At 36.4% G+C, this 27,718-nt stretch overlaps 3 protein-coding genes across 22 annotated transcripts in view; 2 read left to right on the forward strand and 1 right to left on the reverse strand.

Annotated features, from left to right (window-relative positions):
- The window catches only part of Pax (paxillin), a 31,747-nt gene extending 5,308 nt beyond the window's left edge, over positions 1 to 26,439 (reverse strand). The window contains exons 1-7 of one of the 12 annotated variants that reach the window (XM_089464071.1): positions 24,128 to 24,433; positions 18,571 to 18,725; positions 9,349 to 9,512; positions 9,072 to 9,288; positions 8,869 to 9,010; positions 8,723 to 8,814; positions 8,511 to 8,659 (exon numbers count right to left, since the gene is read on the reverse strand). In XM_089464071.1, the coding sequence (XP_089320197.1) occupies positions 8,511 to 8,659; positions 8,723 to 8,814; positions 8,869 to 9,010; positions 9,072 to 9,288; positions 9,349 to 9,512; positions 18,571 to 18,655 (849 nt within the window). In that variant the 5' untranslated portion in view covers positions 18,656 to 18,725; positions 24,128 to 24,433. Of the gene's footprint in view, positions 1 to 8,510; positions 8,660 to 8,722; positions 8,815 to 8,868; positions 9,011 to 9,071; positions 9,289 to 9,348; positions 9,513 to 9,582; positions 9,728 to 11,581; positions 11,741 to 14,147; positions 14,166 to 14,277; positions 14,297 to 14,404; positions 14,512 to 15,873; positions 16,005 to 18,570; positions 18,779 to 24,127; positions 24,434 to 26,295 lie in introns of those variants that run through there. The other 11 variants (XM_089464068.1, XM_089464073.1, XM_018002319.2 and 8 more) reach the window with 11 other exon arrangements.
- LOC108610321 (uncharacterized) lies at positions 1 to 27,571 on the forward strand. Of its 8 annotated transcripts, none has more exons than XM_089464083.1 (3): positions 4,132 to 4,557; positions 21,918 to 22,034; positions 26,864 to 27,571. In XM_089464083.1, the coding sequence occupies exon 3, from the start codon at positions 26,874 to 26,876 to the stop codon at positions 27,537 to 27,539; it is 666 nt and encodes a 221-aa protein (XP_089320209.1). In that variant the 5' UTR covers positions 4,132 to 4,557; positions 21,918 to 22,034; positions 26,864 to 26,873; the 3' UTR covers positions 27,540 to 27,571. The 8 variants fall into 8 exon arrangements, with proteins under 8 accessions (XP_089320210.1, XP_089320209.1, XP_089320208.1 ...); XM_089464079.1 differs by lacking the exons at positions 4,132 to 4,557; positions 21,918 to 22,034 and adding exons at positions 24,726 to 24,878; positions 24,973 to 25,157; XM_089464084.1 differs by lacking the exons at positions 4,132 to 4,557; positions 21,918 to 22,034 and adding an exon at positions 1 to 24.
- On the forward strand, positions 17,921 to 18,576 carry lectin-37Db (C-type lectin 37Db). 2 transcript variants are annotated; one of them, XM_018002352.2, is made up of 2 exons: positions 17,921 to 18,076; positions 18,139 to 18,576. In XM_018002352.2, exons 1-2 carry the CDS (start codon positions 18,007 to 18,009, stop codon positions 18,552 to 18,554), a joined length of 486 nt encoding a protein of 161 aa, XP_017857841.1. In that variant the 5' UTR covers positions 17,921 to 18,006; the 3' UTR covers positions 18,555 to 18,576. The 2 variants fall into 2 exon arrangements, with proteins under 2 accessions (XP_017857841.1, XP_017857843.1); XM_018002354.2 differs by having other exon boundaries at positions 17,933 to 18,076; positions 18,142 to 18,576.
- Positions 27,572 to 27,718: the final 147 nt, after the last annotated feature.

Below are 27,718 nucleotides of genomic sequence, written 5' to 3' on the forward strand. Positions count from 1 at the left end.
ATATACATGCATATATTTACATAGGTATATTTAAATTTATATATATGTATACTATTCTGTTGCTGCTCTGTTGTGTCTCTGTACAGACTAACCTAGACGCCTAATTGAGTGCTATACTCTGTAAGTGTGTATGTGTGTTTTCCCATCTCTTTATCTATTTAAGCCCAGTGACGTTTCAACGATAGGAGGCGCCTAAATCATAGCATCATATTGTTATCTTAATGAATGGAGGAATTTATATAGAGACGTCTATAAATAGATTGTTTAGATAACATATATTGTATGCACCATAAATAATTCGATGAATTGGCTAGATAAGGAATTTGACTGGAATTTCGAATATGTGCCTCAAACTCCATCAAATTTTACTTAGAAGATGAATATTGGAAACGGAATACTTTACGAGAGTTTATAAATAGATCGTATAGTCGATAGGGATTACTCATGTTATTGGCGTATATAAATATTTTAAAGAATGATATACTACTTCGGATTATATTTACTTTAAGGGCTTGGGACGTACATCTTTTTAATTGATTTTAGAATGTTTGGTAAAGTAGATATGGAATATAATATTCATTAAATGTGTATGATATCAGAATTTACTTTTGCGATGTCTTTTTGGCACAGATCCAGAAAGAAATTAATATTCAAATCTATTTATCAGACTAGGGTTTTTGATAGTAAAATGGAAAATCAAGTTTAGTCACATAAGAAACAATACATTTACTTAAAGTCAATTCTCTCCTCTTCTCTCTTAATTTCTGTCCAGCTTTCATCTATCTATTTTCTCCTTTTTCATTATTTTCCTTTAGTTTCTTCCGTCCCTCACCCATTTATAGATCATATATATCAAGTGACTTCATATTCACTTTTATGCATTTATCATCTTTAATACTCAATCAAATCTATACTAGTTTAATATTCAATTTTTTAAATATAATGAAGAATAAGCCTCTAAATGATTCTTTAATAAGCCAGTAGAGAAGATAACGTGATCGCAGCGCCCATTGCTGAAGTAGCCCGCACTCCGCCACCCAAGTCCAAATGATTTGGTTAATTTCTTGTTTTTCTTTAGCTTTGGCGGCTTTTTGGATGCTATTTAAAGAATCCAATGTGTGGCTGCGTCTGTGATCAGAAGCTCATTGTGGCGCTATAAAGCTGAAAGCCAGCCAATTGGCCAACAGGATTCCCCCATAATAAGCGCAAGGGGACGTTTGTTTGGCACACGCTGGCCAAAACAGAGATGCAGTCGAATTGGTTACTCAATCATGGGCAGCGGAAAAGGGGGAAGAGTTAGGGACTCGAGGCAGGAAGATGCCAAGAGGAAATTTCGATCAATGAGCGACTTTTATGAATGGGGGCAGAGAGGCAGGCACAGCTGCTAAAGAGCCCCCATAGACAGTCAGCAGATTGCCAATTCGGGGCGGCAATGAAAAAAAAAGGCATACAAATTATAGTGTATATATAGATACACATATACAGAAATAAATATAGACATATAGACACACATACTGAGAGAGATCTATTCAAATGGAAGAATATTAAAAAACGTGTTCAAAAATAGCCATGCAAATGATTTGCAATGAACAAGCCGAAGAAACTGAAGCAAAACCAAAATCAAAAATAAAAATCATAATAAATAAATAGAAAAAACTATAACGAGCGCTCCGTGAGAATGTGTTGACAGTGGTGACCCGAACGGGCGGCGGTGGCAATTGGCGGGGGCGTGCTACCAACTGACTGCCAGTGTCGTGTGGGCGCCCACCGATGCCCCTCCTCCTCCTCTCCAAGCACCGCAAAGAGCCTAAAAACCAAAGCAGTTGTGAGGTGCCGTGTGCAATATTGTTTATATATTTCTCGTGTATTTTATTTTTTGCGCCTTACACACACACACGCACGCACACACACACTTGCTTAGAATAAGCCAATTTCATTTTCATATTTATCATCTCTTTGCGGCATATCAACAAAAGTCACGGACACGCCAAGACTCGCAGCGATGGCAAAAATTGAAAATGATATTAAATAATTAACAGACACGGCCACACAGACAAACACACGCACACACACACACACACACTTATATATTTGTGTATATTCAGATTTTCTTTATGATCTTTCGTCAATGACATTGAATTGCAATTTTCATATTGTCTGCCCGCTTTCCCCCCGCCCATCTTACGCCGGCTAAGGCGCGACCCTCGCCAGTAGCCAAGAATGTCGAGAAAAAGAGAATATAATTAATTATTAATTAATTAGTTGCTAGCAGTAATCCAAGCAACAGACGACGAATGTGCCAAATTAAATGCATTTCAACATAATTTGCCAAAATTGTGAAGATTATCTGCAAGTTCTACGTTCAGAGTTTCCTTTCAAATGTTTATATTTTTAACTCTCAGACGTCATTTTATAACCCGAATTCAACTGTGAAATTGTATTAGTTGCGCTTTGCTTTTGAAAGCAAATTTGCCGAGAATCACCGACCAGATAACACCCGGACTAGATTATCAAAATAGTTCATACGAAGTCCCATTTATGTTTCGCAATCGTGAGGTGCTTCGGCGTATGTAATCAGATATCAGGTATCATGCAAACTAATCGAAACACGCCGACTAGATCATATTCTGAATAGATTATTTAATTAGTTTATAAGAAGTCCTATTCTTGTTCCTTTTACGCTTCTGCATATGGAATACCAGAATGTAAAGTTATACCTAGATAACACCCTGACTAGATTATTGTTTGTGGAATCTCGAAATTAATTATAAATCCATAATATGTATATTCCACCCTTTAGAGGTGAACATCAACCAATTTGTATTTACAATCTGTATATAGATACTTATATCCTTTTTATGTGGCACATCTTCTGCTTTCTGTTACATACATTTCTCCAAGTCATTCATACCCCGTTTACCCCTATAGGCATGTAGATATGATAGTATGAAGGAAGAGCACGAGACCCATACTTTGCGAGATTTCGCCCAGACTCATCTTTAACTTGTCTTCCACAGAGTATTTCTAAATTTCAGTTAAAAAACATATACCAAGCAGTTCTTGACTAAAGCAGAGTTACTGAATAGCTAGGAAATATAGTTTCTTTTTTTTCAAATAAAATTAGCTGTATAATAAAAGGTACCATATTTCATGTTTCACTACGAACTCAATAGACCTAGACATATACTTTCTTGGAAAATCCCTAGGAGTTCCGAGCAACGTAATTGTAAACCCAAGCTAGAAATCCCACTATATATTTGAAATATATTATATATAGGCAGACATGTTAGAGCAGTAGTACAAGTAATTTGTAAAAATTTAATTTTGCTCTAATTTTATCAGATTAAAAAAAAAGTCTATTATCATATGTGTATATTATAAATAAAAGTATAGTCAGATTATAATACAAACATCAAAAATAAATATTGCGCTTTGTACTGCCTATCTTTTTATACTCATTCACGAAAGTGCATTAGTATATTGGTTTTGTGCAATGTCCGTCTTGCTGTCCGCCCGTCTGTCCGTCTCTCCGTATGAACGCAGTTTATTTTGGCGCTATTGAAGTTAAAGACTTGAAATTTGGGATACATACTAGTGTATATCTACGATTTATAAAGTGGTAATATTTTCCCGATCCGTCCACAAGGGGCGTGGAAAATCGGAATGATCCAAAAATAATACCCTGTAAATTTCATAATTTTTGAGCGTAAGCATTCAAATTTCGCAGTTGGGGTACCGTTAGCTCGTTTTAAGAACTGAAAATGAGGTGTCTACGCCCAGTAGGGGCGTGGCAAATCGGGAAAACCTGAATGCTCTACAGTCTAAGAGCGAAACTTAACTACTAAATTGCTGATGGGATGTGAATGAGTATTCCGCAGCCGGTAACGCCCGACTGCAACGTTCTAACTTGTTCTGTTTAAAATCGTAAAAAGCAAAACATTTCAGCGTCCGCCACAAATGAAATACACTGAAATACATTGCCCTCTGCAAAACTTAACACACGACATATTTGGGGTCTGTCTGTTTGGCATTTAATGGATTGCCTCTGTTTTATTATGCACTCAAGCTAATTAGCCGGGCTAGGAGCCGTATAGCTGTCAAGTTGCAGCAGGCACCAAGGGCACACATTGAGCGTACTCCATGGGAATAGCCATTGGACCTTGACATACAATATGGAGAAAATTTAAACAATAACAGGACAGCTGTTGCTGTTGCGCTATTGTTGTTGTCATATATGGGACGAGCGCGTGCTTTACGAGAGAAAAAATAGACGAAAAAACACGAGAAATGACAACAAAATGCAGAGCACATCTGCTCAGATATATCATCATCATCCATCCGTTGTACACAATGTCAGAAAGTTCTAAAAACAAATGTCCGAACTGCGAGATGCGGAAAAATAATATAAGTCCCACAAAAACTAAATACATAATCAACAGATGCAGAACTATCGAAACGATGCTAAAGAAACTTTATTGGATACAGTTAGAATAGACAATCTTAGACGAAGGACCGATGCTAATAGAATTTGGACGAACTATTTGAATATTTGCTAAGGTAAATAATTGCTAATTAAATAATTATATATTGTATTTGTCTATATATATATATATATTGTATAAGAACGAATTTGATCAGGATAACAAGACAAACTACTCATTCATGGAAGACATTCATTTAAATACATTTTATTCAAATAACTAACATATCAATCAATATCAACAACAACAAAAAATTTGTATAGATATCTTTATGTATGTATAGATTGATATATCAACTAACAGTTTCTCTATAGCCTTTAACTCCTTGCGTTACGTAGTTTCTAAAGAAATTAGCATGCCCTCAACAGAAGCAAAACATTTGTTTACTTTATGATCGCTGACTGATTGTTTTATGTACCTAGAGATACCCATTGAGTATTTATGGTAGGATATAAATAAAAAAATCACTCAAATTTGACAATGATTTGAAATTGTATAGATATGTGTATGTGAATTTTTGCAGAAATTCAAAGTTTCACCTTCAATTTGGTTTCAACATAAGTCAAAGTCAAGAGCTCAAGATTTTATAAAGCGAGAGAGAGAGAGAGAGAGAGAAAGAGAGAGAGAGAGCAGATATACTACAGGTAGAGGGCAAACATAGGAACGTGTATATCATTAGATGTGCTTGAGCGATATGCGTCACACGATTTGACATGATAAATTTGTTCATTTTATAGTTTTTATTACATTTATGAACAAGTCCGAAGAAGACTCTAGTCTCCCTCTAATCTGATATTCTAATCATTCTGCACTTCTTTTCGGCACACATACATACACACGCACGTATTAGAACGCGATCTGCTAACAGCGCAATAAGCAGCGACTGCGCTTGGGCTGCGCTGCAGTGTGGGCAACATTATAAGAATTTATTTGTTGAATAATTTAATTTCTAGACGTACAATCTTAATGAAACTTTTAGAGCGTAATCATATGGTGAAAATGTATGCAACTTCCAAAGCACAAGTCTCTTGTACTTGAAATACGCCTTTTACAAAGTTGAGGCTGAGGAGTGGATATAGGGGTGGGTGGTAAATTACAACAAAAATCGAAATTAAATTAAAATTTAATTTAATTTAAATTAAAATATCTACTTTTAAAATTTGCATGCTCTAGCTCTACAGGTGCAGGAGATATAATTAAGTATATATACCCGGACCTAGGAAAAAAATTTCAAGTCTCTAGCTCTTATATCTTCTGAGATCGACGCGTTCATACATACGGACGGACGGACGGACAGACAGACGGACAGGGCCAAATCGACTCAGCTTGTCGCCCTGATCAAGAATATATATACTTTGTGGGGTCTGCTCCTCCTTCTGCCAGTTACATACTTTTAACAAAACCATTTACCCTGATTTCCCATTTTCAAAGGGTTCAGGGTATAATAAATATGTATCTATATTAATTAATATATATATATATATATATATATATATAGTATATACATTTCTATGTATGTGTAATTAAATATAAATTTGCTGCCTTTCAATTAAACGCATAATTCGGCTAAATGTACCCTGTACGAAAATCAAAACATTTTATATTGAACATAAAAAGTTCATTAAACTATAAGAACTGATAGTTATACATAGAATATGTATGTATTATAAAAATAGATAAATATCGCGGAATACAAAAGTATTCATTAATAACATAATAAACCGAAGAAAAGTATCATTTCGAATTGCCTCCAGGGATTTACAGTCAAGAATAAATTGGATATCAATATCAATATTTATCGAATTATTGAATATCAATCGAGTTCTTTTATATTACTTAAGTCGACCGAGTTCAAACTGCAGTTCAAGTAGGAATTTCCCTCTAGAAGATACTGTGAATCAAGTCAACCGTTAATCAAGATTATATATACATTATAATTATTATTATATGATATGTGCTGCATATCACTTTTAATTTTATTAACAACTTCAAATAAGCCAAGCATGCCTGGACAATATGAGATTACTTGTGAAAATTCCAACTTTTACTGATAAAGGATGCTGAAGGTTGACGAAGCTCAATTGAAGCAAAAACAAATCAACTAATACAATCATAAAGCTCAAATCAATTATCGAATCTCTGGAAAGCCAACTAGTACTGAGTAATGCACATAAAAACCTTTGCTTGACCAAAATAGACTTATTAGATAACATTTAAGAGACCGTAGCTACAAAACATACTAATATAGATAAACTTAACAAGGAGTTATCAGAACTAATATAAAACAAGTAAGAAGACTCTAGTCGAGACTGCTCGACTAGGAGATACCCTGAACCCTCTAAGCATATATTCTAATCATTCTGCACTTCTTTTATGCACACATACATACACATGCACTTATAAGCACGCGCTCTGCTAACTGCGCAGTAAGCAGCGGCTGCGCTTGGGCTGCGTTGCAGTGTGGGCAATATTATGAGAATTTATTTGTCGAATAATTTCTTTTGTAAACATATGATCTTAATGAAACTTTCAGAGTGTAATCATATGGTAAATATGTGTGTACATTCCAAAGCACAAGTCTCTACTACTTGAAATGCGTTTTTTACAAATTGGGGGCGAAGGGGGCGTGGTATCCAAAATCTGTAAATTACAAAATCTTTGTATCTATTAACTTTATATACAACGTAAATTTGAAGACTCCAGATCTAAAAATGCTCAAATTAGGCTAAAAAAACAAAATCAATTTTTCGATTATTCTCGATAAAAAAGTTATCGGACGATTTATCGAAAAAATAAAGCAAACTCGTACTGCGTATGGTACACATGAGTATGCATGCCAAATTTCAGCTCTCTAGCTCTTATAACTTCTGAGATCGACGCACTCATACGGACGGACGGACGGACGGACGGACGGACGGACAGACGGACAGGGCTATATCGACTCAGCTCGTCACGCTGATCATGAATATATATACTTTGTGGGGTCTACCACGCCTCCTTCTGCCCGTTACATACTTTTTCACAAAACCATTATACCCTGATTTCCCATTTTCAATGGGTTCAGGGTATAAAAAAAATTTCGAAAAATCAACGATAGAATATTTTTAAAATAAAATAGATAAAATGGCAATGGAAATAGAAAACAAAAATATTATTGTCGCACGGGTGAAAGCAGAGGAAAACAAGAAGGATTCGGAAATATTGAAACTAAAAACTAAAACTCTATTAATGCTATACTGACTGACTGACTGACTATAAATCTGCCTTCGGTATTAATATTATATTAATATTAATATATCTCAATAAGATTTTCTACTGACGAACTACAAGCAACATGAACTGTATATTTATCTAAAGATTTCTAATGATGATACAGTCACTTCCTGATTGGGGGAGAAGAGGAAAACTTTAAACTAAAGTCATTGAGAGAGTATTTTGGAAACGCAGGATCACTATAATTGGGTAACTTGAAACTGCGCAAAATGGTTGAATTATGGATGGTGTTTCAACAAATGCATGATTGGTCTAAACACCCATCGACAAGAATAAGTGACATTTTCTTTCTCCAATTTGCAGTAACTAAAATGGAATTTACAGAGCAGAACATCACATGTTCGAGCAGGGGGCGCTCTAATTCACAAAATTCATAGTCATAAGGACTATTTAAGGATATTATTGTTTCTTTATACATTCATAACAATGGAATTCATTTTTCCAACAGAGTATTGTCTATTCGACCATTCATCGGTTTCAAGTACACATTTTAACTCACAATTTAAATATCGGTCATCAGTATTAAAATTAACATTCTTTAACCATTTCGATGTTAGTCAAACATTTATGAATGTGGACAAGCATTCAAAGTATTTATGTTCTATGATGATTTCTCAAATTGAATATCTGAATATCGATAAATACTTTCAGTTCGACTTTACAAATAATGTCTCACATTTACTGATGCTGATTGCCTAACATAGACCTGTCCCATTCCGTTACGAATCCGTTTTCGACGTGGTTACACCGGCTTACCTTAAAGTCAGACAGCGAAGCCATTAAGTCATCCAGTTCCTTGGTGGCCTGCGATGTGTAGCCTTGATGTTTAACGGCTGGCGCTGGCGCGACAAGATTTGGCGAGTACGAATCCTTCTTCTGCACGATTTGCTCCTCGATGGTGCCAACTATAACAAATATATATGATTGAGTAATCTATTTGGGCTATTAAAATACACTTTTCACAGTACCTGGTCCATCGGGACCTGTGAGTTTTTCCGTCTTAGTCTCGCGCACCGTGATAGTTACATGTCGTCCAGGCGTGGGCGACTTATGTGCAGATCTGAAAAGCACACAGTTAAGCACAAAGAAATCTAGATACGCGCATAGCTCTTACCCGTTGGGCACAGCATAAATGTGAGCGTTATCCAGTTCGTTGAGTAGGCTGTCCACAGTGGGTCGATCCTCCACCGAGGCGTAGCTGTTGAAGGTGTTGTACTTGGAGACGGGCGTACTGTAGTTAACGGGAACCTCCACTTCTGGAACAATGTGAACAATAATTAGTTGGTGACTTCGTCTTTTAGCCTCATCTTAACTCACCTTTACGCTCCGCTCCGCCGTTGTTGTAACGCGCATTCTGCAGGTCCTGCAGCAGCGAGTCCAGCTCCGACAAGCCCGAACTATTCTGGCCATTACTGTAGCCAGAGCGTGGCAACGATCCAGTGCCTTGATGCTGATAGCCATTGCTCTGCTGGCCGGAGCCATTGAATTCAGCTGCTGTGGGGGAGCGCGTCTCCACGCTGTAATGTTCCTGGTACTGCCGCATAAAGTGGTTTAATTAATCAACTGACATCAATTCAAAGCAATTGCCACTTACCACTTGCGGCTGCGACTGTTGTGCTTTGCCCCTCAGGCTGCCATAGCCGGGCGTATTGTCCACAAATTGTTGTTGTTGCTGCTGCTGCTTGGACTGGACAATTCCATACTGCGGCTGGGTCTGCTGCCCCGGCACGCTGTTCTGCAAGTCGGCAAGTAGTGCATCTGAAGCAATAGAAAACGAAAAGAGTATTAAATGTGGCTGCAACTTATTTTTGGCACATTCCATTCCAACCCAGATTATCGTAATCGCCATAGTTAGCCATGGCCTAGAAACCCTGCCCAGACGATCGCAACCAACTAAACGTTTCTCTTCTGACGCATAGCACAACTGATAGCTGCTGTCCAAACAATTATTCACTTGGCTATATATCTAACCAAAAGCCAAAACTTACTGATAAGGAATATCAACGCTTACTCGCGTTATCGGCGCAGTCAAGCAAAACTAAATAAAAACTTGGAGAAAATTGACTTTTTCTTAGGGCTTTTATACTTGAACTGGGTTGCTGTCTGCACTAAGTGGAAAAATATATTTGAAAGCTTTAGTAATTAGCTTAATTTCAATTCCTTAACAGCAATGTACATTTACTAAACATATTACTATTATATATATTAGGATATACTATCCAATCATAAAATATTTTTCCGCAAGGTTTTAATACAATAAACAAAAATACTAAAACTCTTAATAAAAGCTTGCCTATTGGCGATACGTTATATGAGTACTGTTAGGACTAGAATCCTTTCCTAAAGCAATTATATAATGTCTGAATCATTTTTATTGAAACTGAAAGTGTTTAGATCTATAAAGCATGCATCTAAGAGTTTCAAGACTTCATTTCTGATAGGTTTTAATATCAACGGACGGATAGATCTAAGAACAAATGTAATAAACCGTCTTCTACAAGTTAGCTGGATATTGCATATATTACTAATATTTATATTTTATGAAATACGTGTGAAGCCCAAATATATTTGCGTTATATATTTATACAGTCTAAAGCTCGGCTCCTGACGAAAATATAGTTGAAACTAGGGTGTTTGAAAATATATCAAAACATCAATATATCGATATATTTTTCAACAAAAATATATTTATATCTAAATATTTTTTTTGCCAAAGTATCGAATATTTTTGCGATAATTTTTATATATTTGCGTTGGTCACTCCTGTGATAAGTGATTCCATTGCGAATGTACAAAAATTATAAAATATGGTGAAAACGTATTATTCTGACTTTAATAATGGAACAAGCAAATGTAATTTGTGCCATAAAGTAATGAAAACAAGTGCTAACAGATTAAATAGAGCGTCGCATATGAAAAACAAGCACTATGATGCTTTTGAGTACCGAATAATGGAGTAACGCAATCTTTTTCATTTAAATGAAAATTACTTATTCATATTATTCTTGTTTTTGGGACAGATTTTTTGTTGGAAAAGTTTTTAAAAAATCGAATATTTTTATATATTTATTTTTAAAGTTACATCATCATCAGTATCATCGATATTTTAAAAATATTCGACAGCCCTAGTTGCAACTGAATTATATTAAATTTTAATACAAAAATTTTATATTTGTTTGGCATAGACTAATTATATGTATGTATACTAATATAATTCAATTACTGATCTCTCAACTCATTGTTGTCAATGTAGAACACTAAAACTGGACACGGGAATTACGGTTGCGATATTCCGATTATATTATTACGTCCTCTAGAAGCTGTGACAAATCATGGCTGGATGGTGGAAGGTGAATTATTACTAAGGAATATTATAAATGAAATATATTCCTGCAGGCGTGGGAAATAAGCAATAAATTACCTTAAAAGATAGAAACTTAGGATTGTACGGTGAACTAATTTATTGATTTACCGAAGAAGTCGGTAAATCGAAAAACTCGGTTTATAAATCGAAAAACTGTGTTCCATCAACAATCCCAAAATATGCAGATAAAACAAAAAATATTTGTTAGTGGTCGCGCCTGATTGGAATACTAATAATACTGATGAGGTATGAAATACTTAATCATCCTTACATATGCAATATTAATTTAGACTGGGGTTGCTTATAGAGCACAACTAATAACGTAAATTTCGCGGCGTATATACTTTCTATACTTTCGCCAATTACGCTTGAACTTGAACTTGGGATTGGCATTGGAAATCTCTTGGCCTGGCCCATTCCCACATATTACAGTTCGTCACGCACTTGTCGGCTGTGGACTTACCCAAACGTCGCTCAAACACGCCCACTTTGAAGCAGTCGTTGAGGGGCGAGGTGTGGAACGACGATGATATCAGTTTCGAAGACATTTAGTTAGCCCAAAAAGGAGTTTGGCCAAATTCGATGCAGATGCTGAACGAGGTACAAACGATTCGATTAGTTCCTTTAATAGAAATCTCTTTGAAATTTCAACGTATTTCAACAGCAACAACAGCAGCAACAACAACAACAATATAGAGCTGAGGATTTTTAAATTCAGTTGCTAAGCTGCATGAAAACTCAATCGAAAAGCAGAGCCAAAAAGCCACGACTCCCACGCCTCATTTGAAATGGACATAAGCAATGTAGGGTTGGCAGCAGGGGCGGAGGGTGTGGCGGTCATCGAACAGTAGACGAGGTCTACACACACACATTATATCAAATTTATATACATATGTATATATTTATATTTTTGATATGTTTCTCGTGGGACGAACTAGACGAGCGAGCTAAAAATCGCGCCAATGCACGAAATATCGCATATATGATGATTATATAAATATATTTATATATACGGATGTGTGTGTGTGTGTGCTTGTGAGACTCGTTGTCGATATATCTGATCAAATTAACGTTGTTTGCATTATGTTTGGCTATAATTTGGTTAAAAGCGACAAACAAACAAAAGTGCGTGCTCGGTTTGAATGTGCACGACCTTTATATACCCTGTAACCAGCCAAGATATGCCATACATACATACAGGCATTTAGATGTAAATTCATGGTGCCTTATTTCGAAATACGTAAAAACAAAAATATATACTTTTTCATTTTTTATTATTTCAATATTAAACGATTCTTCCACATTTAAAATAAAATCTTTTTTTATTGTTTTGTTTACAACTTTTGTTTATGTAAACATTGAAAACTCGGCATGCATATTGCATGTAACATAAATATTTTTTTTTTAATTGAATGTCGAAAAATATGTACTCAAGCTTATACAGCTTATATTGATTGTATTACATGGAAGCAAAACAAAATTATCCAAAAACAATATTGCACGTTGTAAGCGATTCACACCTTCAGAGCTCTGCCCAACCTAGGCGATTAGAGAGAATGGAATGGAAAACACTGTCATACGTAGAACATGACAGCTAGCGATTAATACATCAGTGCTGAAATACCCAAAAATAAATCAAACGAATCATCGAGCAGGGATTTTTAAATATGTATGTATGTATTTGTATATTTTGGCATCGATTCTAATCCGTTGGGTTCAAAAGTTAGTGCCACCTGCAATTGGGCCAATGCCAGAAAAGAGAAGGCAGAAAATGAGTTTCACTCAAATTGAGTGAGATCTTTGAGTTATATAAGAGCAAATGAGTGGGAAAATAACTGTGAACGCAGAAATTTGGCAGAAAATGTATATTGTGAAAATATAAAAAGATAGCTGCGATGATCTATATTTAAGAAGCTGTTTTCGGACTTTATGGAAATATCAGATAAATGGCAAATCGTTTCGCAATTCGCTTAAAAATAAATCGAAAGCAAACGATCAAACTATATGGGTATTCGAACATGTGGTTGACTTTTAAAAGTGTCTATTCATATGCATATGGTATATGGCCTGAACCAGATGGCGATTGGGGATAGTTCACTATAAATAGAGCTGGCAGGGTTATCAGAGCGTCGCGCTTCAGTGGGTCAACGTCAAGATTGTGGGGCCGAATGAATTATTATACGATTTATGTAGAAAAAGAAATGATTCGGAAATCGACATGAATCTTATTAAGATCTTTTTGACTATATAAAAGCTAAGATGCTAAGAATGTCTAAAGAACTGATGGCTTAGTCTGAGTGATTAATGATATATAACATTAAATATGTACATTATTTTTTATGCCATTGTAAATATTGCATTCAAGAAAAGAACTTTATATTTAAACAATTTCATACACTTTAAAGTTTTTTATTAGAAATTCTCTAAACATCATAGCCAAAATGCAGCGAAGATGACAATTTTTAACTATTAACTGACATTTCTGTCAAGTAGCGTTCATTAAAACGCAATTAAATTCAATTAAAAGCCACCATTTAGCATTGGAGAGAGAGAGAGAGAGGGAGATAGAGATGGACGGAGCAGCAATTGAGTGAGCATCGCATCGAAGTTATTTAATTGCAGTTTAAACAAGAAAACAAAACAAAAACAACATTGGCGAGAGAGACAGGCAGAGAGATGCTCAGCGGGGACAACAGGGTGGCAGTGCAATCATATTCACAATAGTCGCAATCGCAGTCTCAGTCGAACTCGAATTCGAACATATGACAGCTGTTATAACGGCGACCGATGCCGCACAGAGAGAGGAAGCGGGAGAACATGTATAGCTAGCGAATTCGTGGGCGAGAGCGCGAAGCGTAGAGCAGGTCAAGCAGCACGCGCATTTTCAATTGTTGTTATGTTGCTTATTGAGTTTATTGCTGTTGCTGTTTGTTGTATTTTGTTTTATTTTATGCTCTTGACTGCGCTGCTTTTCAACAGCTTCGTCTGCGTCATATGGCTTTTGGCAATTGCTGTTGACATTGTGTTACATATTTATGCAGCTTGCGGCTGTCACTTTTTGGTTTTCGTGTGTTTCACAATTGTTGATGCTCTTGTTATTGTTGGTGTTGTTTTCCTTTGATCGAAATTCGCAGGCTTTATTAAATTCTATACACATACACATGCACACACTTCGGCGAATAAGTATAAATATTATGTTATAAGCGGGTGGACGGGCGCACACACAAAAAACAAACACCAACAACAATTTTACACAAACAATCGATCGACGTTTTTTTTTACGCACAGAGCAACGAAGCGGATCACCAAAAATTATTTTTCGCTCGGCAAAATCTTAAAAGCAACTGAACAAGATGCCGGACGAAAACCGTTGCTGAAGCTAAGGCAGCGGCAAATCTAACAGCAGCAGCGCACACTGGTTACATGCATGTTAAAAATCTTTTGTTTACCAAAATGAGTTGCTAGTTATACTACTATGCTAAACTTAAGCCAAGCACTCAAAAAATCGGTGACATTATATAATATCTTAAAGCTTATAAGTAAATTTTGAATAAAAGCCTTAGTTTATAAATAATGTATATATGTATATATTTTTAATTAGTCAAACTAAGTGCATTTTACCATTATATAGTACTAATCCCATAATGCTTATGAAATGCCTATAGATTTTTTATTAAGTTTATTAAGTGTTTACAAAATTTCTACTCGAACTATTTGCAGTATGCGAGCCCAGTGTGCAGCGTACAACTCACTCAAGAGAGGGTGGGAAAACTCGCTCAAACTCAATTGGGCATGTGTTTGTGTCTATGTATTGGTGTTGCAGCAGCTGTTGATCTTGTTGTTGTTGCTGATTACAACACTTTTGCGTTTGGTGTTGAGAAAACGTTGCCATTTGTGCCTGCTACAGGCAGCCTTTGTGGGCGTTTGTCTCGGAGGCGCCACCTGCCGAGCAGAATCCCGAACACTTTAAACGTTTTCTTCTATTTTATTTCTTTCTTTATATTTTGTGTGCCCCGATGAGTCACTTGACTTTGACCAAAACTAAAATTAGTATGCAGCAATAAAAACAAAACAAGCAACAAACGACAAACGGCAACAAATTAAAATTGTTTTTGTTGATTATTTTGTATTAATTTGTCAGAGAGTGTTGTTGTTTCTTTTGTATACGAGGTTTTCCTCTCTATTTCGACGCTGACATCTACAATTGATTACTCCGATTTTCAGCGGGCAGTTCAATAAGGTTAACAAGCTGAAATTTAAGTTGTCTCCAGCTGAAGTTGCGTTTTTTACTTTGAAATACAAAGACAGAGATTATACAAGTGACAAGTGAACAGAGTTTTATTTGTTATTGGAACTGGTTCCAACTCTATTGTAAAAGAACTTCCGGTCTGACGAGGGAACGCATAATTATAATCCCAAAGCGTTGCATCAACATCTAGTCGGGCTTGGCGTTATCAAGGCTTATTGACTTAACATTGAATCAGCTAGCTTGGCAATTAAGACCGCTTACATAATCACCAATCAAGGTACGTATATAAATATACATACACATAGATACATAGATATTTATAATATATAGGCGAATATAGAACAGCAGCAGAAACTATGCGACGCCCACATTGAATGTCAATTTTCAGCTGACGCTGAATGAATGAAATGATCTAATGAATGAACCACGTCGCGAGGGTCGCTATAGTAAACCCGTTCCGTCCCCGCCCTGGCCCGACTTTAGACTACCCGATTGTTCATGCTTACCGATTCTCATGACTTAGATACAAAATTCAATTGCACCTGTGATGGAAACCGCACGACGTTCAATTACTAACTGAATTCAAAATATTCAAATCAATGTCTGACTAGTTGAGACTTCACTTTTGATGCAATATCGAATAGTGTGAATGTAGTGGTTCTCAGTGAACTATAATTACGAGCACTGAGAAACAAATGAAAAAGCTTCAGTTCTAATGTCTCGACTAGCAAATACCTTTAAGATTTTCCATTTCACATTCACGTTTTTGGTACGAACTATTGTGATATATACGAAATGATCCCTAATTCCCAAAATGATATTAAGTATGTAATTATCAATATTCATACATATATTTGTTTATAGAATGATTAACATATACAAATTTAAGAAATATTTCTATATGATTTTTTATATAACACATATTTATAAAAATATGTCTGTATATGAATCGATTCACATTATTATATACGTAAATAAATAGATATAGCCAATAAAAAGTTGGAATCTGTTTTAAGCAATTGTTGTCGACAATAATGTAGAAGTGGTAATTATATTTGTTGACTGATAATGAATGAAATCCATATTATGTTACTCATCGTTACACTCAGATTAAGATTCCTAACAAATTTTCAATATCTAGGATCTATAAGATCATTTATATAATGATGCAAGTTTACCGCCTGAGTGAAATGTGAAATTTTTATAGTTTTTGGGCACCTTGACACGACTTTCTTAATAATTATTAAGTACTATAATAGAAATATATATATTTTATATATTGCAGATTCCTGTAATAATTATGAAAATATTTGAGCAATATTACTAATTTACTAATTACAACATTTATATTAATAATTTCACATATTCAATTTGTGAATAGCTAGAATTGGTATAATTTTCTCCTTTTTGAATGCTCTTCAAGCAGGGTATCAACAACAGACCAAAATATTTTTTTTCAGTTACATTTACAAAGACTTTCGATCTATAGGCACAAGAGATTTCATATGTTACATCACAAAGTTTCTTTTTGTAACTCAAATGTTTATACAAAGCACGATAAACGAAAACAATAATTGCGCCATTATTGCTTTAAAACTTATCATAGCTATTGCTGCCTTTGCAACTATATAAAGAGTATTGCAAACATGAAGTCCTCAATTCCATGTGGACAGTCGAATACACTCTTCTTATATCGCGAGCGAGAAGTGTACAAAAACATTAACTTATCTCTAATACTATGACTCTAAACTACAAAATTGACTTGCCTAAAAGTATGCAACAGTATGGAAACGCATGGAAGTTCTTGAGACGAGATGTAGATGGCGCTTAAGATAGTACAGAAAGTATACTTATTACAATTTTCGAATTTTAAGATTCGCTGGGAAAGTAGAGAGTTGGTTAATTTTATGCAATGTCTTTTGTGTTCGGTTTATCAGTTTGAAATATATCAATAGATTTCGAGCAGCGAATTGTGTAAATTCCGATTTTTATATGGGGGATGCACACGAATATTGCTTAACCTATCAAGGAAATGATATCATTGGGGTACAGTGGTCAATGGCTTACCAGAAAATTATTCGTAAGATTATATTGAAAAAATTCGTTTCCGATAATTAGAATTTCTGTGTAAATCGGAAAAAAAACTAATTCTTTGGCCATTATATTATTTAAAATTATTTTTTGTCGGATTTAAATAATAACCAGAATATAATCTATTTTTCACTTTTTGGTATTTTCTTTAATCTTTTAGTTACATTATTTATGTTTATATACGGATGCCATATGTTTTAAAAAATATTTGATGGCCCATTAAAGAAAATTGATTTAATAGAGAAAATGTAGGATTCTGGTGAAATAGTTTTTCAAATCGATCCATATAACAATAATAAAATCTTTCACTTTTATGTAATCGTATAGATATATAGATAGATACATTATATATGTAACAAAATTTTACAATAAGTGCAATTTCAAAGCGTTTCACATAGCGAGCGACCACTGTTGTTGTTGTTGTTGCTTGGCTGTCAACTTAAGTTATCAATTGTACTATCATATTTTGCACTTATCACGCAAATCGAATAGAGCATACTTGGGCTAGTCACACATCTAATCGTCAAGCGTGCGGACGGACACACAAAATGTGCAAACATTTCCTGCTTTTGTTGCTATTGGGTGCTCTAAGCCTCAAAGCCACGCGCATTCATGCAGGTGAGCAGCTAAAACTGCAGCTGCAGTTAAGTTACTCTAGCAAAACCCTTGATACATCACAGCAGCTATCAGGAGAACCTCTCTGGTCAATGCAACTCCGATTGGCCAGAAGATTTACTATATTGAGGAATCACTGCGCGTGAATTGGTTCCATGCGGGTAATCTCTGTCGCCAGCTGAACGGGTTTCTGGTCAACCCTGAGAGTGAGCAAGAGCTGCTCGAGCTGAGTGCCCGATTGCACCCAGCGAAGAGCTATTGGCTATCGCTCTATGAGCTGGCCACACCGGGCGTATACGTATCGCAGGCAACGGGCAAGGATGCCCAGTTCCTGCGCTGGTCCGCCGGCCAGCCGGACAACACTGGCGGTGTGGAGCATTGCGTGGAGCTCTGGCGACCAGGCAGCTCCTTTCAAATGAATGACGCCTCCTGCGAGACGCCGCTGCACTTTATCTGTGAGTTGGGATCTGAGTCGGATTAGTTGAACGAATACTTACAGCCCGGCTGGATGCCCTTGCTGCGCACCGTGCGATAGGGTTGTCGCGCTCCTGGATCAATTTTCCCATACATAGTTCGATCCATTTTGACTTGATTTTGATTTATATTTGTGTATATATTTGTGTATATATATGTGTAACACTTTGCTCTTTAGCTGCATTCAAAAGCCAATAAAAAATCGAAAGTTCACACAAACAGATTGCATCTGCAATATATTATTTAGACTTGGATAGTATTTTATATAGTAGTGCTCCACCCAATGCACTTGGCTGAGTTATTTAAAAGCTTTCGCATCGACTGCCTCTTCCCGAGCGCATTTTTATTTTTGGCCATGTGAGACCCGTCCGTCGACGGATTTGTCGTTTTGTTTGTGCTGAGTTTGGCTGTCATTCGGTATCCGTTTGTCTGTCAAGAGTTTTGTCCCAGAACTTCCCCGACCACAGTAATCCACTAAATGCTACAAATGGGGGCTAGGGGATGCCACAAGAGAAATGGAACTTGTTCAGCACTTTGCCGGCTCTAGTTCAGCCCGATGACAGAGTTCAATCTATCATTTTCATGTCGTGAACTATATGTTTGATAGTTCATTTAGTTCAAAAGTTCACGATTCATGCGACTCAATTTAAAGTTCCTGAACAGGAAAACAATATAATTGTTAAGAAGTTATTTCGCGACTGTGAGATTAATCGTTCACTATCCAAATGAATATGTTCAGTAGTTCATATATCATCGAAATTTATGGAATAAAATGGAATGGAACAGAAAGTTTCAATCTGTAAAATCCTTTAAATATTTCAATTATAATTCAATTATTCTAAAGGCAATTATTGAAAAAAATCTAATACTTATATAAAATAAAATAAAATTAATCAATTTAATTTGCAAAATTCTGTTCAAGGTTTTGGGTGGTTCAATGAATATGAATAGTATTATTTAATAATATTTATGCCAATTTAATAACCTCCTTCTCAAGCGGGCATATTGGTTTTGTGCAATCTTATTCTGACTCTCCGCTAATATGCATCTATTGATACCCACAGCTGGTTTATATTTCCTTCATATCCCAGTGGAAGCGTGCAAAACCAGGAAGAAATTTATTTTGAAATAGATTTTTGTATAAGCCATTCAAGACTAAATGGGGGCATGGCAATTGTGAATTTGCTCCATTTTCTGTATACGAATGTCATTTGTTCTTTTAAAGCAAAAACTATACACATATATGTATAGGTCAATAGAACAATGGCAAATCAGGAAAGATGACTATATCTTCGTCTCAGTTTTTGATCAATCGAGAGTCACTCGAAACTAAGAACATTTGACTATAAAAAAGGTTCAGTAACATCTTAGGGATTTCTTCTCAGATATGTTATCTCAGGCGTTGTCTTAAGTTCATTACTACATAAGAAAACATAAAACAAGACATAAAGAAAAAACATTAAAAAATGAATCCAACTCAAGGTATTTTTACTTATCGGATTAAACAGATCATTCATTAAAGTTTTTCAAAAGATTGGTTCAAAGACACGTCTCCCGCATTTCCCCATCTAACCAAATGTTTGAAGTAAAAGTGAGTGGGATTTCCAACATAAATAAAATGCAGTTTTAGTTGATATATGAGACATTGATAATTGATGATCACCCACGGATGACAGGCGATCAGGTTGATCCGGCGATGCCATAAGGCCAGATTTATTGGCCATTTAGATACCAAAAGAAAATACAGTCAACATGTGTCCAAACAAATAGCGACATATTGGAAAAGGTAACAAATAATAAACATAAATTCAGGCAAGAATAAAACAACAAAAATGTTCAGCGCAGCAGCAGGTTTTCGTGTTTGTTGTTTTTGTCGCCGGGTTGGATGCTAGCGGGGAATCAAGGTTGCCAAATTACGTCACCGCCATGATCAAGAACTAAAAATAAATTAAACACAAAAAAAAGAGCAGTACACGCAAATCAAAGGCGACGTTTTCGCCTCGACCAGCACCACTGCAGCAAATTCACCTAACGCCCAAAATTTAATTAAAAAACAACAAGAAGAAAAAAGAAAAGCAGAAGAAATGCCCTAACATTTCCGCAGTGCATTGCCAAAAAGGTAGCCAAAGATATCTCAACACGCTTTTCCAGCTTTTCGCGCTGGGCAGACGCCAACAGAGCAGCGGATCCACAATAGAAACGAGAAAAAGAAGCAGAAAGGAATAACTAACGATTGTGTTTGCCAGTTCTAAATTTAAAAGTCAACGGCATGATAATATTAGCATACCCTAAGCGAGGCAATATCAACTATTAGGCACAGGAAAAGACACCTTTGTAGACGCGAATATCAAGTTAAAGCGATTCGCCTGTTTCCAGTCTATCAGTTCTATAGTGCTCTACTTTTGATCTCTTGATCGAGAGTTCTGTTAATCTCTAGTTCTACAGTTATATATCTCTTGTTTCCTCCAGTTCCCTAGTCCCTATGATTCTATAGTTATATAGCTCTCTAAGATAGAGTTCCCGTCAGTTCTATAGTTCTCCTCGTCGATAGTCCTTCAGTTACATTCTTAGTTATCTAAATCGAGTTCTTAAATTCTTTATTTCTATAAATCTCTTTCTATGAATCCCTAATTCTATAACTTTCAACTTTTCTAGATTAAGTCACCAATTATCAAGTTTCTTACTAGTTACTAGTATTAAAGATCTACAGTTCTATAGATCTATAGATCTATATTTCTCTAGATGTGTTGTAGTTCTGCTTATATCTCCCTTTCTTCTTTCTATGATTCTCGTATTTCACTTCAATTTTCAACTAACTTTAGTTCTGTAGCTTTACAAAGAAATCTAGTTCAATATTTCTTAAGTTCTTCCCTTCTCTAGATTTATAGATTGCTCAATCTATAATATGAGCAAAAACTTTAATAGTCCGATTCTCTATCTATTCTTAATCCAAGTTTCTCGAACTTTCTAACTAATTGTAAACTTAAGTGAATTCTATTTACCAGCTCAACAGTTCTAGGACCATATGTTCCAGTTACTTGCTCAGTCGTACTTGATAATTATTTATTTTATATCCAGTTGCTCAGTTAAAAGTGTCAAATTAATGCTTAGTTAATGAACTACTGAATAACAGATTATCAAAACTAAGAACCAATGTTTCTAAACATGTGAAAATTTTCACTAGTTTCTTTTTGTGATTATTCATCAGTTCAATCAAACGTCTACTCTAGGGATACCATGTAACAAATAATTCTTATTTGCAAGGGTATTCGAATATCGGATATTCAAAGCGTGATCTTTTATGATTTCATTTTCGTTTAAGTTTTTTTTTTTTTTTTTTTTTTTTTTTTTTTTTTTTTTTGGGGTGTAGGAAATTCCAAGCAACGGCGGGCAGCCAGTGTTCAATGGACTTGGACTTTTGTTGACCGACGCGACGCCACAGACGATAGCTAGATCTCTCTATAAATACTCTATGAATATTTGATAGGTAAGTACATAAAATTTGGGCCGACCTTGCGTGAAACGCCAAAGGTGAAAACGTAAAGCAATGAAAGTTCTACATTCACGTGGGTGATCTCTGCTGACCTCTCTATGGGCCATAAATAAGTTCAGTTTATGCTGCTATAAAACGATTTTATACAATGTACAAATCAATGATGTGAAATTACTAAACAGAAGGAATCGTTCTCGTATCGATGCCTATTGAATGAACAATTGGACATATATGATAAAAGGAACTTTTTCAGAAGATATATTGATATTTTCAATTGGAAAAGATCAAGTATGGATTAAAGTAGTCTTGAATGCAATTTAGTTACGAAGGCTGGAATATTATTTTTCTAAAAGTTGATCATGTTCGTAATTCAAGTTTAGAACTAAAAGAGTAACTTTATCAGACTCTTTCGCATTCTTTATAACTAATCTAAAGTTAGATTCGGGTTGACAAGCTAGGCGGGCTTATCATAAATATAATATGAATTAAATTAACACATATTAAAGTCTATTTTTCCTAATTTATAACATTAGAAACAAGGCTTTATATAATTTATACTATAGTTAATTTAAAAGAGATCCAACTATTGTGTGGGTGGCCCTGCTGCTCTCTGATGAGATAAGAGTGAGGCTTCTCTAAGTGTTCAGCTAGAGAGAGAGAGAGAGAGAGAGAGAGAGAGAGAGAGAGAGAGAGAGAGAGAGAGAAGAGACTGTCTCTATTTGTCTAAAGTAGAAACAGAGCATCTCAGCTGCTCCCCCTTCGTCGTCGTACTAATTGAAATTTTATGAGTCGGCACTTGGAGATAAGAATCGATTTGCTGATTGAAAACGAGAACTTGCGCGACTCAACCCAACTCAACTCGACTCGCACTACGCTAACAAATTGAACGATGAACTCATTGTACGCGAACGACAAAGCGAGCGAGGCGATAGGGGATTGACGACGTTTCCTATGCCTAACAAAAAGGTGCTAACTTCCCTTCCATTGCAGTCAATTCGGTTCAGCTCGACAAATGCTTAGAGCAAACATATGATCTGAGTTTAGGCAGAGTGGATGCTCGCACGGGCGTGGGCGAAGAGGAGCCAACTCAAAGAGAGGGAGAGTGGGTGGCACTTGAGAGATACAGAGATATTGTTTGTAACTAATTGGAATTCGGTTTGGCGGCAAATCGAAAGCAATTCCAATAAGTGCATCACATGCACGAGACTCGACGAGATGATCCCCTTAAAAATATGTGCACATATTTATATACATATGCATTCATGTGCACCCAATTGTTGAGATTTTCGTAATGAAAGCGACTTTGCTTACAATTTATTTCAAGTGCTTGAAATACGTGTGTAAAATGTCGTATATTCATAATAGCCATCTTTCGTAATTGCTGTAACATCGTATACACTAACATAGGGGATATAAGTACTTTCACAATAAACATGTGCAAACGCCCCAGAGACTCTGATCACTTAGGATGGATGATTTTGACTATAATATCCCCTAGCATAAGTTGATATCAGTGAAAGTCATCATCGCTCTACTTTTATTATTGTCTTCCACACATTTTCCAGTCACATTAACAAATTTCCCCGCTCAACACCCACGGCATTAGTCTCAATTTTTCTTAAATACATATGTATATCATATAATCCGATTGTCGGGCATGTTTAAAATTAATGGCGCTAGCCAAATTTCACATCTCTTGTCACATTTAGGCATATCTCTCGTTTTTCATTTTGTTCTTTATTTAGTTGTTTATTCGATTTCTAAAAATTAGCTTCATAATTAGTTTAAATTTAAATTTTAAAAGCTCTGCATGGATTTTAGCGGAATGTTCACGGGATTTGCTAAGTGACAGTGGGCTCATTAATCTACTGTGCGAACAAATTTGCGTCTCTTTTTGATCCGGTTTTCTTTTGTTATCTGTTGGGCTACTGAAATTCCTGTTTTATCACAGTCGAGGTTTATCTATGTATATGTTATTATCTTTTTAGCTAGCTAGAGTAGGTTTGATCTACTTTGGCAACGAAATACCTCAGCCTAAGTAAACAATTTTCCCACGCTATGCCATCTGATGTTGTCGGAAAACCCACCGATTTTTCATTGACTTTTTGTGCTGCTGGTTTGACTGTTTCTTGTTTTTGTTTTTGAGCGTATTTAGATTCACATTGAGCACTTGATCGATTTTATTGACACTTTTTGCTGTTATCGATTACTCGATTGAACAGATTTCATCAAACACTGTGCTTCAATACGAACATATTTATTGATTATTTTTTATTAGTTGCACTTTGTCCAAATCTCTCACAATTTGTTGTTATTGTTTATTCATGAACGCCGAATCCGACCGAAAACGAGTGAACCACGCGCATGTCTTCGCGCCGCGTCGTGTCTAGACAAACGCGTCGCAAACAACTGAAATAGAACTTGGCGCTTGTGCTCGATAACGGAACATGAAATGGAACCACAAACGCAGCAGCAATGAAGCTTCACTAAAAACAAACGTACTGCTGCTCTCACGAGCGCCACGCGCATTTTGAGAGAGTTTTTACCAGAGAGCCAGAGCCAGACAGAAAGAGAGCGAGAGAGCGAAAGAGCTCAAATAAACAAACAAAAAGTTGCTCATCTCATTTGTTTCACGCCACTGCCAACGTTCGCCTGACTGCGGCTGCAGCAAGTCGTGATGATGAGGTTATGACGACAGCGTCGCAGCGACAGCAACAAAGCCGCAAAACGAAAGCCGCAAGTGGGAGGCATAGGGCACAATAAGAAATGAGCAGCTAAACAGACTCAGATTGTGAAGCGATCTGCAATCACAGTGGAGCGCACCGAGTGCCACTCGCGGTATGTGAAAATAAAAGTCAAAGCATGACAACTAATCTCCGACCTGTCATCCCTGCTACTATTTGATATGGCTTCTCTTCTACTGTCTGATTAGATTTGTTAAAATTGTTTGTGGTGCACAAAATAAAATTCTACCAATACCACTGTGATCCGCACAACGACGAATTGCAGCATCCGCTAAAAACAACATTATGATGATCAACTGGCACGTCAACAACGTTGCTGCACACACGCAACCCGACTCCAGACCTAGATGTTGCGTGTGGTGATGGGTGATCGGTGAGTGGGCAGCCTCTTAGACGGGAGTAATCAATAAAGTGGGCACACTCCACTCAAAATGCAGACTAGACAGTGCAGCGCTTTCGATGTCGTTCGCATGATGAATGAAATTTGTGCTTTCATTTTGCAGATAAGTGCACCACTGTGCGTGGGCCTATGTTTAAACTGTAAACTTCCAGAGAGCTGTCAACTTAGTCGATTTTCCACATAATAAGTATGAGTGGCCTTTAGTCAACTCTTAGGAATGTTTCCATTCTTGCATGTGTGAATGTGTGTGTTTATCAAAAGACATTAAGAACAAGCGCAACAAGCAGTAAACAGCCCAGAAATTGTGTCATAAAGAAAATAAAGTAAGAAGAATAAACAGCAACAACAATAACAAAAGCAGCTGCGAATAAAATGACGATACATACATGCATACAAATATACATACGTGAAGCTCGGCTGATGACTAAAAATGTGTGTGTGTGTGTGTGTGTGTGTGTGTGAAGAAATAAATGGCAAACCCATTTAAGAAGTGACTGCCCTAACGAACGCATATCATTTACAATAACCTGGGCTACTCAGCTAACTTCACCTCAGTGTTAATCGTTTAAATATGCCCGCGTATGAATGATTGCAGCGTCGCTTTTGATTCCAAAGAATGCGTATAAATCATAAAATCGCAAAAAATGCAATGGCGAGGATCTTAAGTATTCATAAGTAGCGATAAGGTTAGGATACATATGACACATATGTACATACATATGTATACACATTTTCATTAAAACGCATGTTCATGTATATATGTATGTAGGTATGTATATGTGTAAGTGCGTACGCTTGCACTAGTCAACGACTGATAGGACAACTCTGCTAATCGTACAACATAATTAACCAGCCAACCAAATTAGATAAGAGTCATATTCTTACTGAAATTGTCAGAGCAATTCAGAGAATTACTCAATCACCATCTACCGGCCATAGTCAGCAACAGTAGACTTGGAATGCTAATTAACTATGTAGTATGCTTATGCCGCTAACAACAATTGACCTTGAAAGTCATAGCATCAGCAATACATTAAACAGCATTATTACTCGCACACCCTGTATTTTATACAGGGTGCCGTTTAATTAGGAAGTATCTGTGTGCACTCACCTAAATCATCCATTTCGTTGTTTCCGTTGTCTTGCTGTTGTTCTAGTTTAGGCAAAATTCATGTATTTGTGTGCGTATGTGTGTGTGTGATCAATTGGGCTCCAATTGGGTTATACGGATAGCGAGAGTCCGCAAGTGCCACGCCTGATACAGATACTTGGACGGTGTATATTCCAATTGGAATATTTAACGCGAGACACAAATATAGTTAATTGACTTGAGTTTTTGATCCACGCAAACAGTTTTTTCCTGTAACGCGACAACAACAACAACCACACAGCAGTTTAGAGTCGACAGCGACTGGTCGAAGTTTCATCCGTCGCGTTCGCGTTTGGAATTGAAAATATTTTTGCTGAAATGGCAGTGAGCGCTGCTCGCGAGTGTCGCGTAAGTTGGAGACGAGTTTTATATGATTCACTTTAATTTTGGAGCGGCGTCGACCACAAACACGTAGACAGCACAGATATAAACAATACATACACACACATGTTCATACGGCCCAACAGCTGATTGACTATCGATAACACGATGCGCGCCTGTTTGATAACTTTTTATTTGCTTGTTTCAGTTTTCTCAGCATGACTGCACCTTCCATGTCGCTGTTGAGCCTTGACGACTATTGTTTGGCGAATATATTCAAATATCTCGTGCTGGATGAGTTAATGGTGCTATTGGGTAAAGTTCATCCGCGAATCGACAACGCTATTCAACGGCAGCTGCGCAAATACCGTAACTTTGAATTTTCGATGCGTTTTCCGCCTCAATATGAAACAGACCAACTTCGCACGCTTGGCAAATACATCCAACATATCAACATAAATGTGGGCTACTCCATATACCAGGAGGATGTGTTGGCCATTCTTCGACCCCTCTGTATGGGCGCTAAGGAAAGTGGACGTATCAAGGGACTCAAAATACAACATGCCAACATAACGATGGAATATTTGGACGTAATCCGCCTGGTGGCTCCTCTGCTGCTCGAATTGGATCTTCGTTGCTGTGACGTGGAGGACTCTGATCAATTGTCGCTACTATTAAATTCGGCATCACAACTAAAGATGCTGGCACTAAACAACAAGGATGTGATAGGTCTGGAAGCAACGCTGCTTAGTCGGCTGCGCATCTTACAAATTAATTGGGTAGTGGGATCAAATCTTTCGTACGTCACTACAATCAGCCATCTATTTCCATTTCTGAAAGTTGCTGTATACCAGGGTAATTTAGAGACCCTATATTTGCCCTAATAAACGTATCAGTGTGGAAGTATAAAAATGTACTTATAAATATTTAATTTCGAATAGTTACAGTCGTTAAATGATTTCCAGTGGATGTCCGTTACTTATGTTTTCAGTTAATTTATTAAAGACTATAATTTCAAATACTTATGGCAATCGACTGATAGCTACGTGATATCGATTATTTA

This window comes from Drosophila arizonae, chromosome 3, assembly GCF_054131065.1.
Source record: "Drosophila arizonae isolate 15081-1271.41 chromosome 3, UAZ_ARI_1.0, whole genome shotgun sequence".
Lineage (NCBI taxonomy): Eukaryota > Metazoa > Arthropoda > Insecta > Diptera > Drosophilidae > Drosophila > Drosophila arizonae.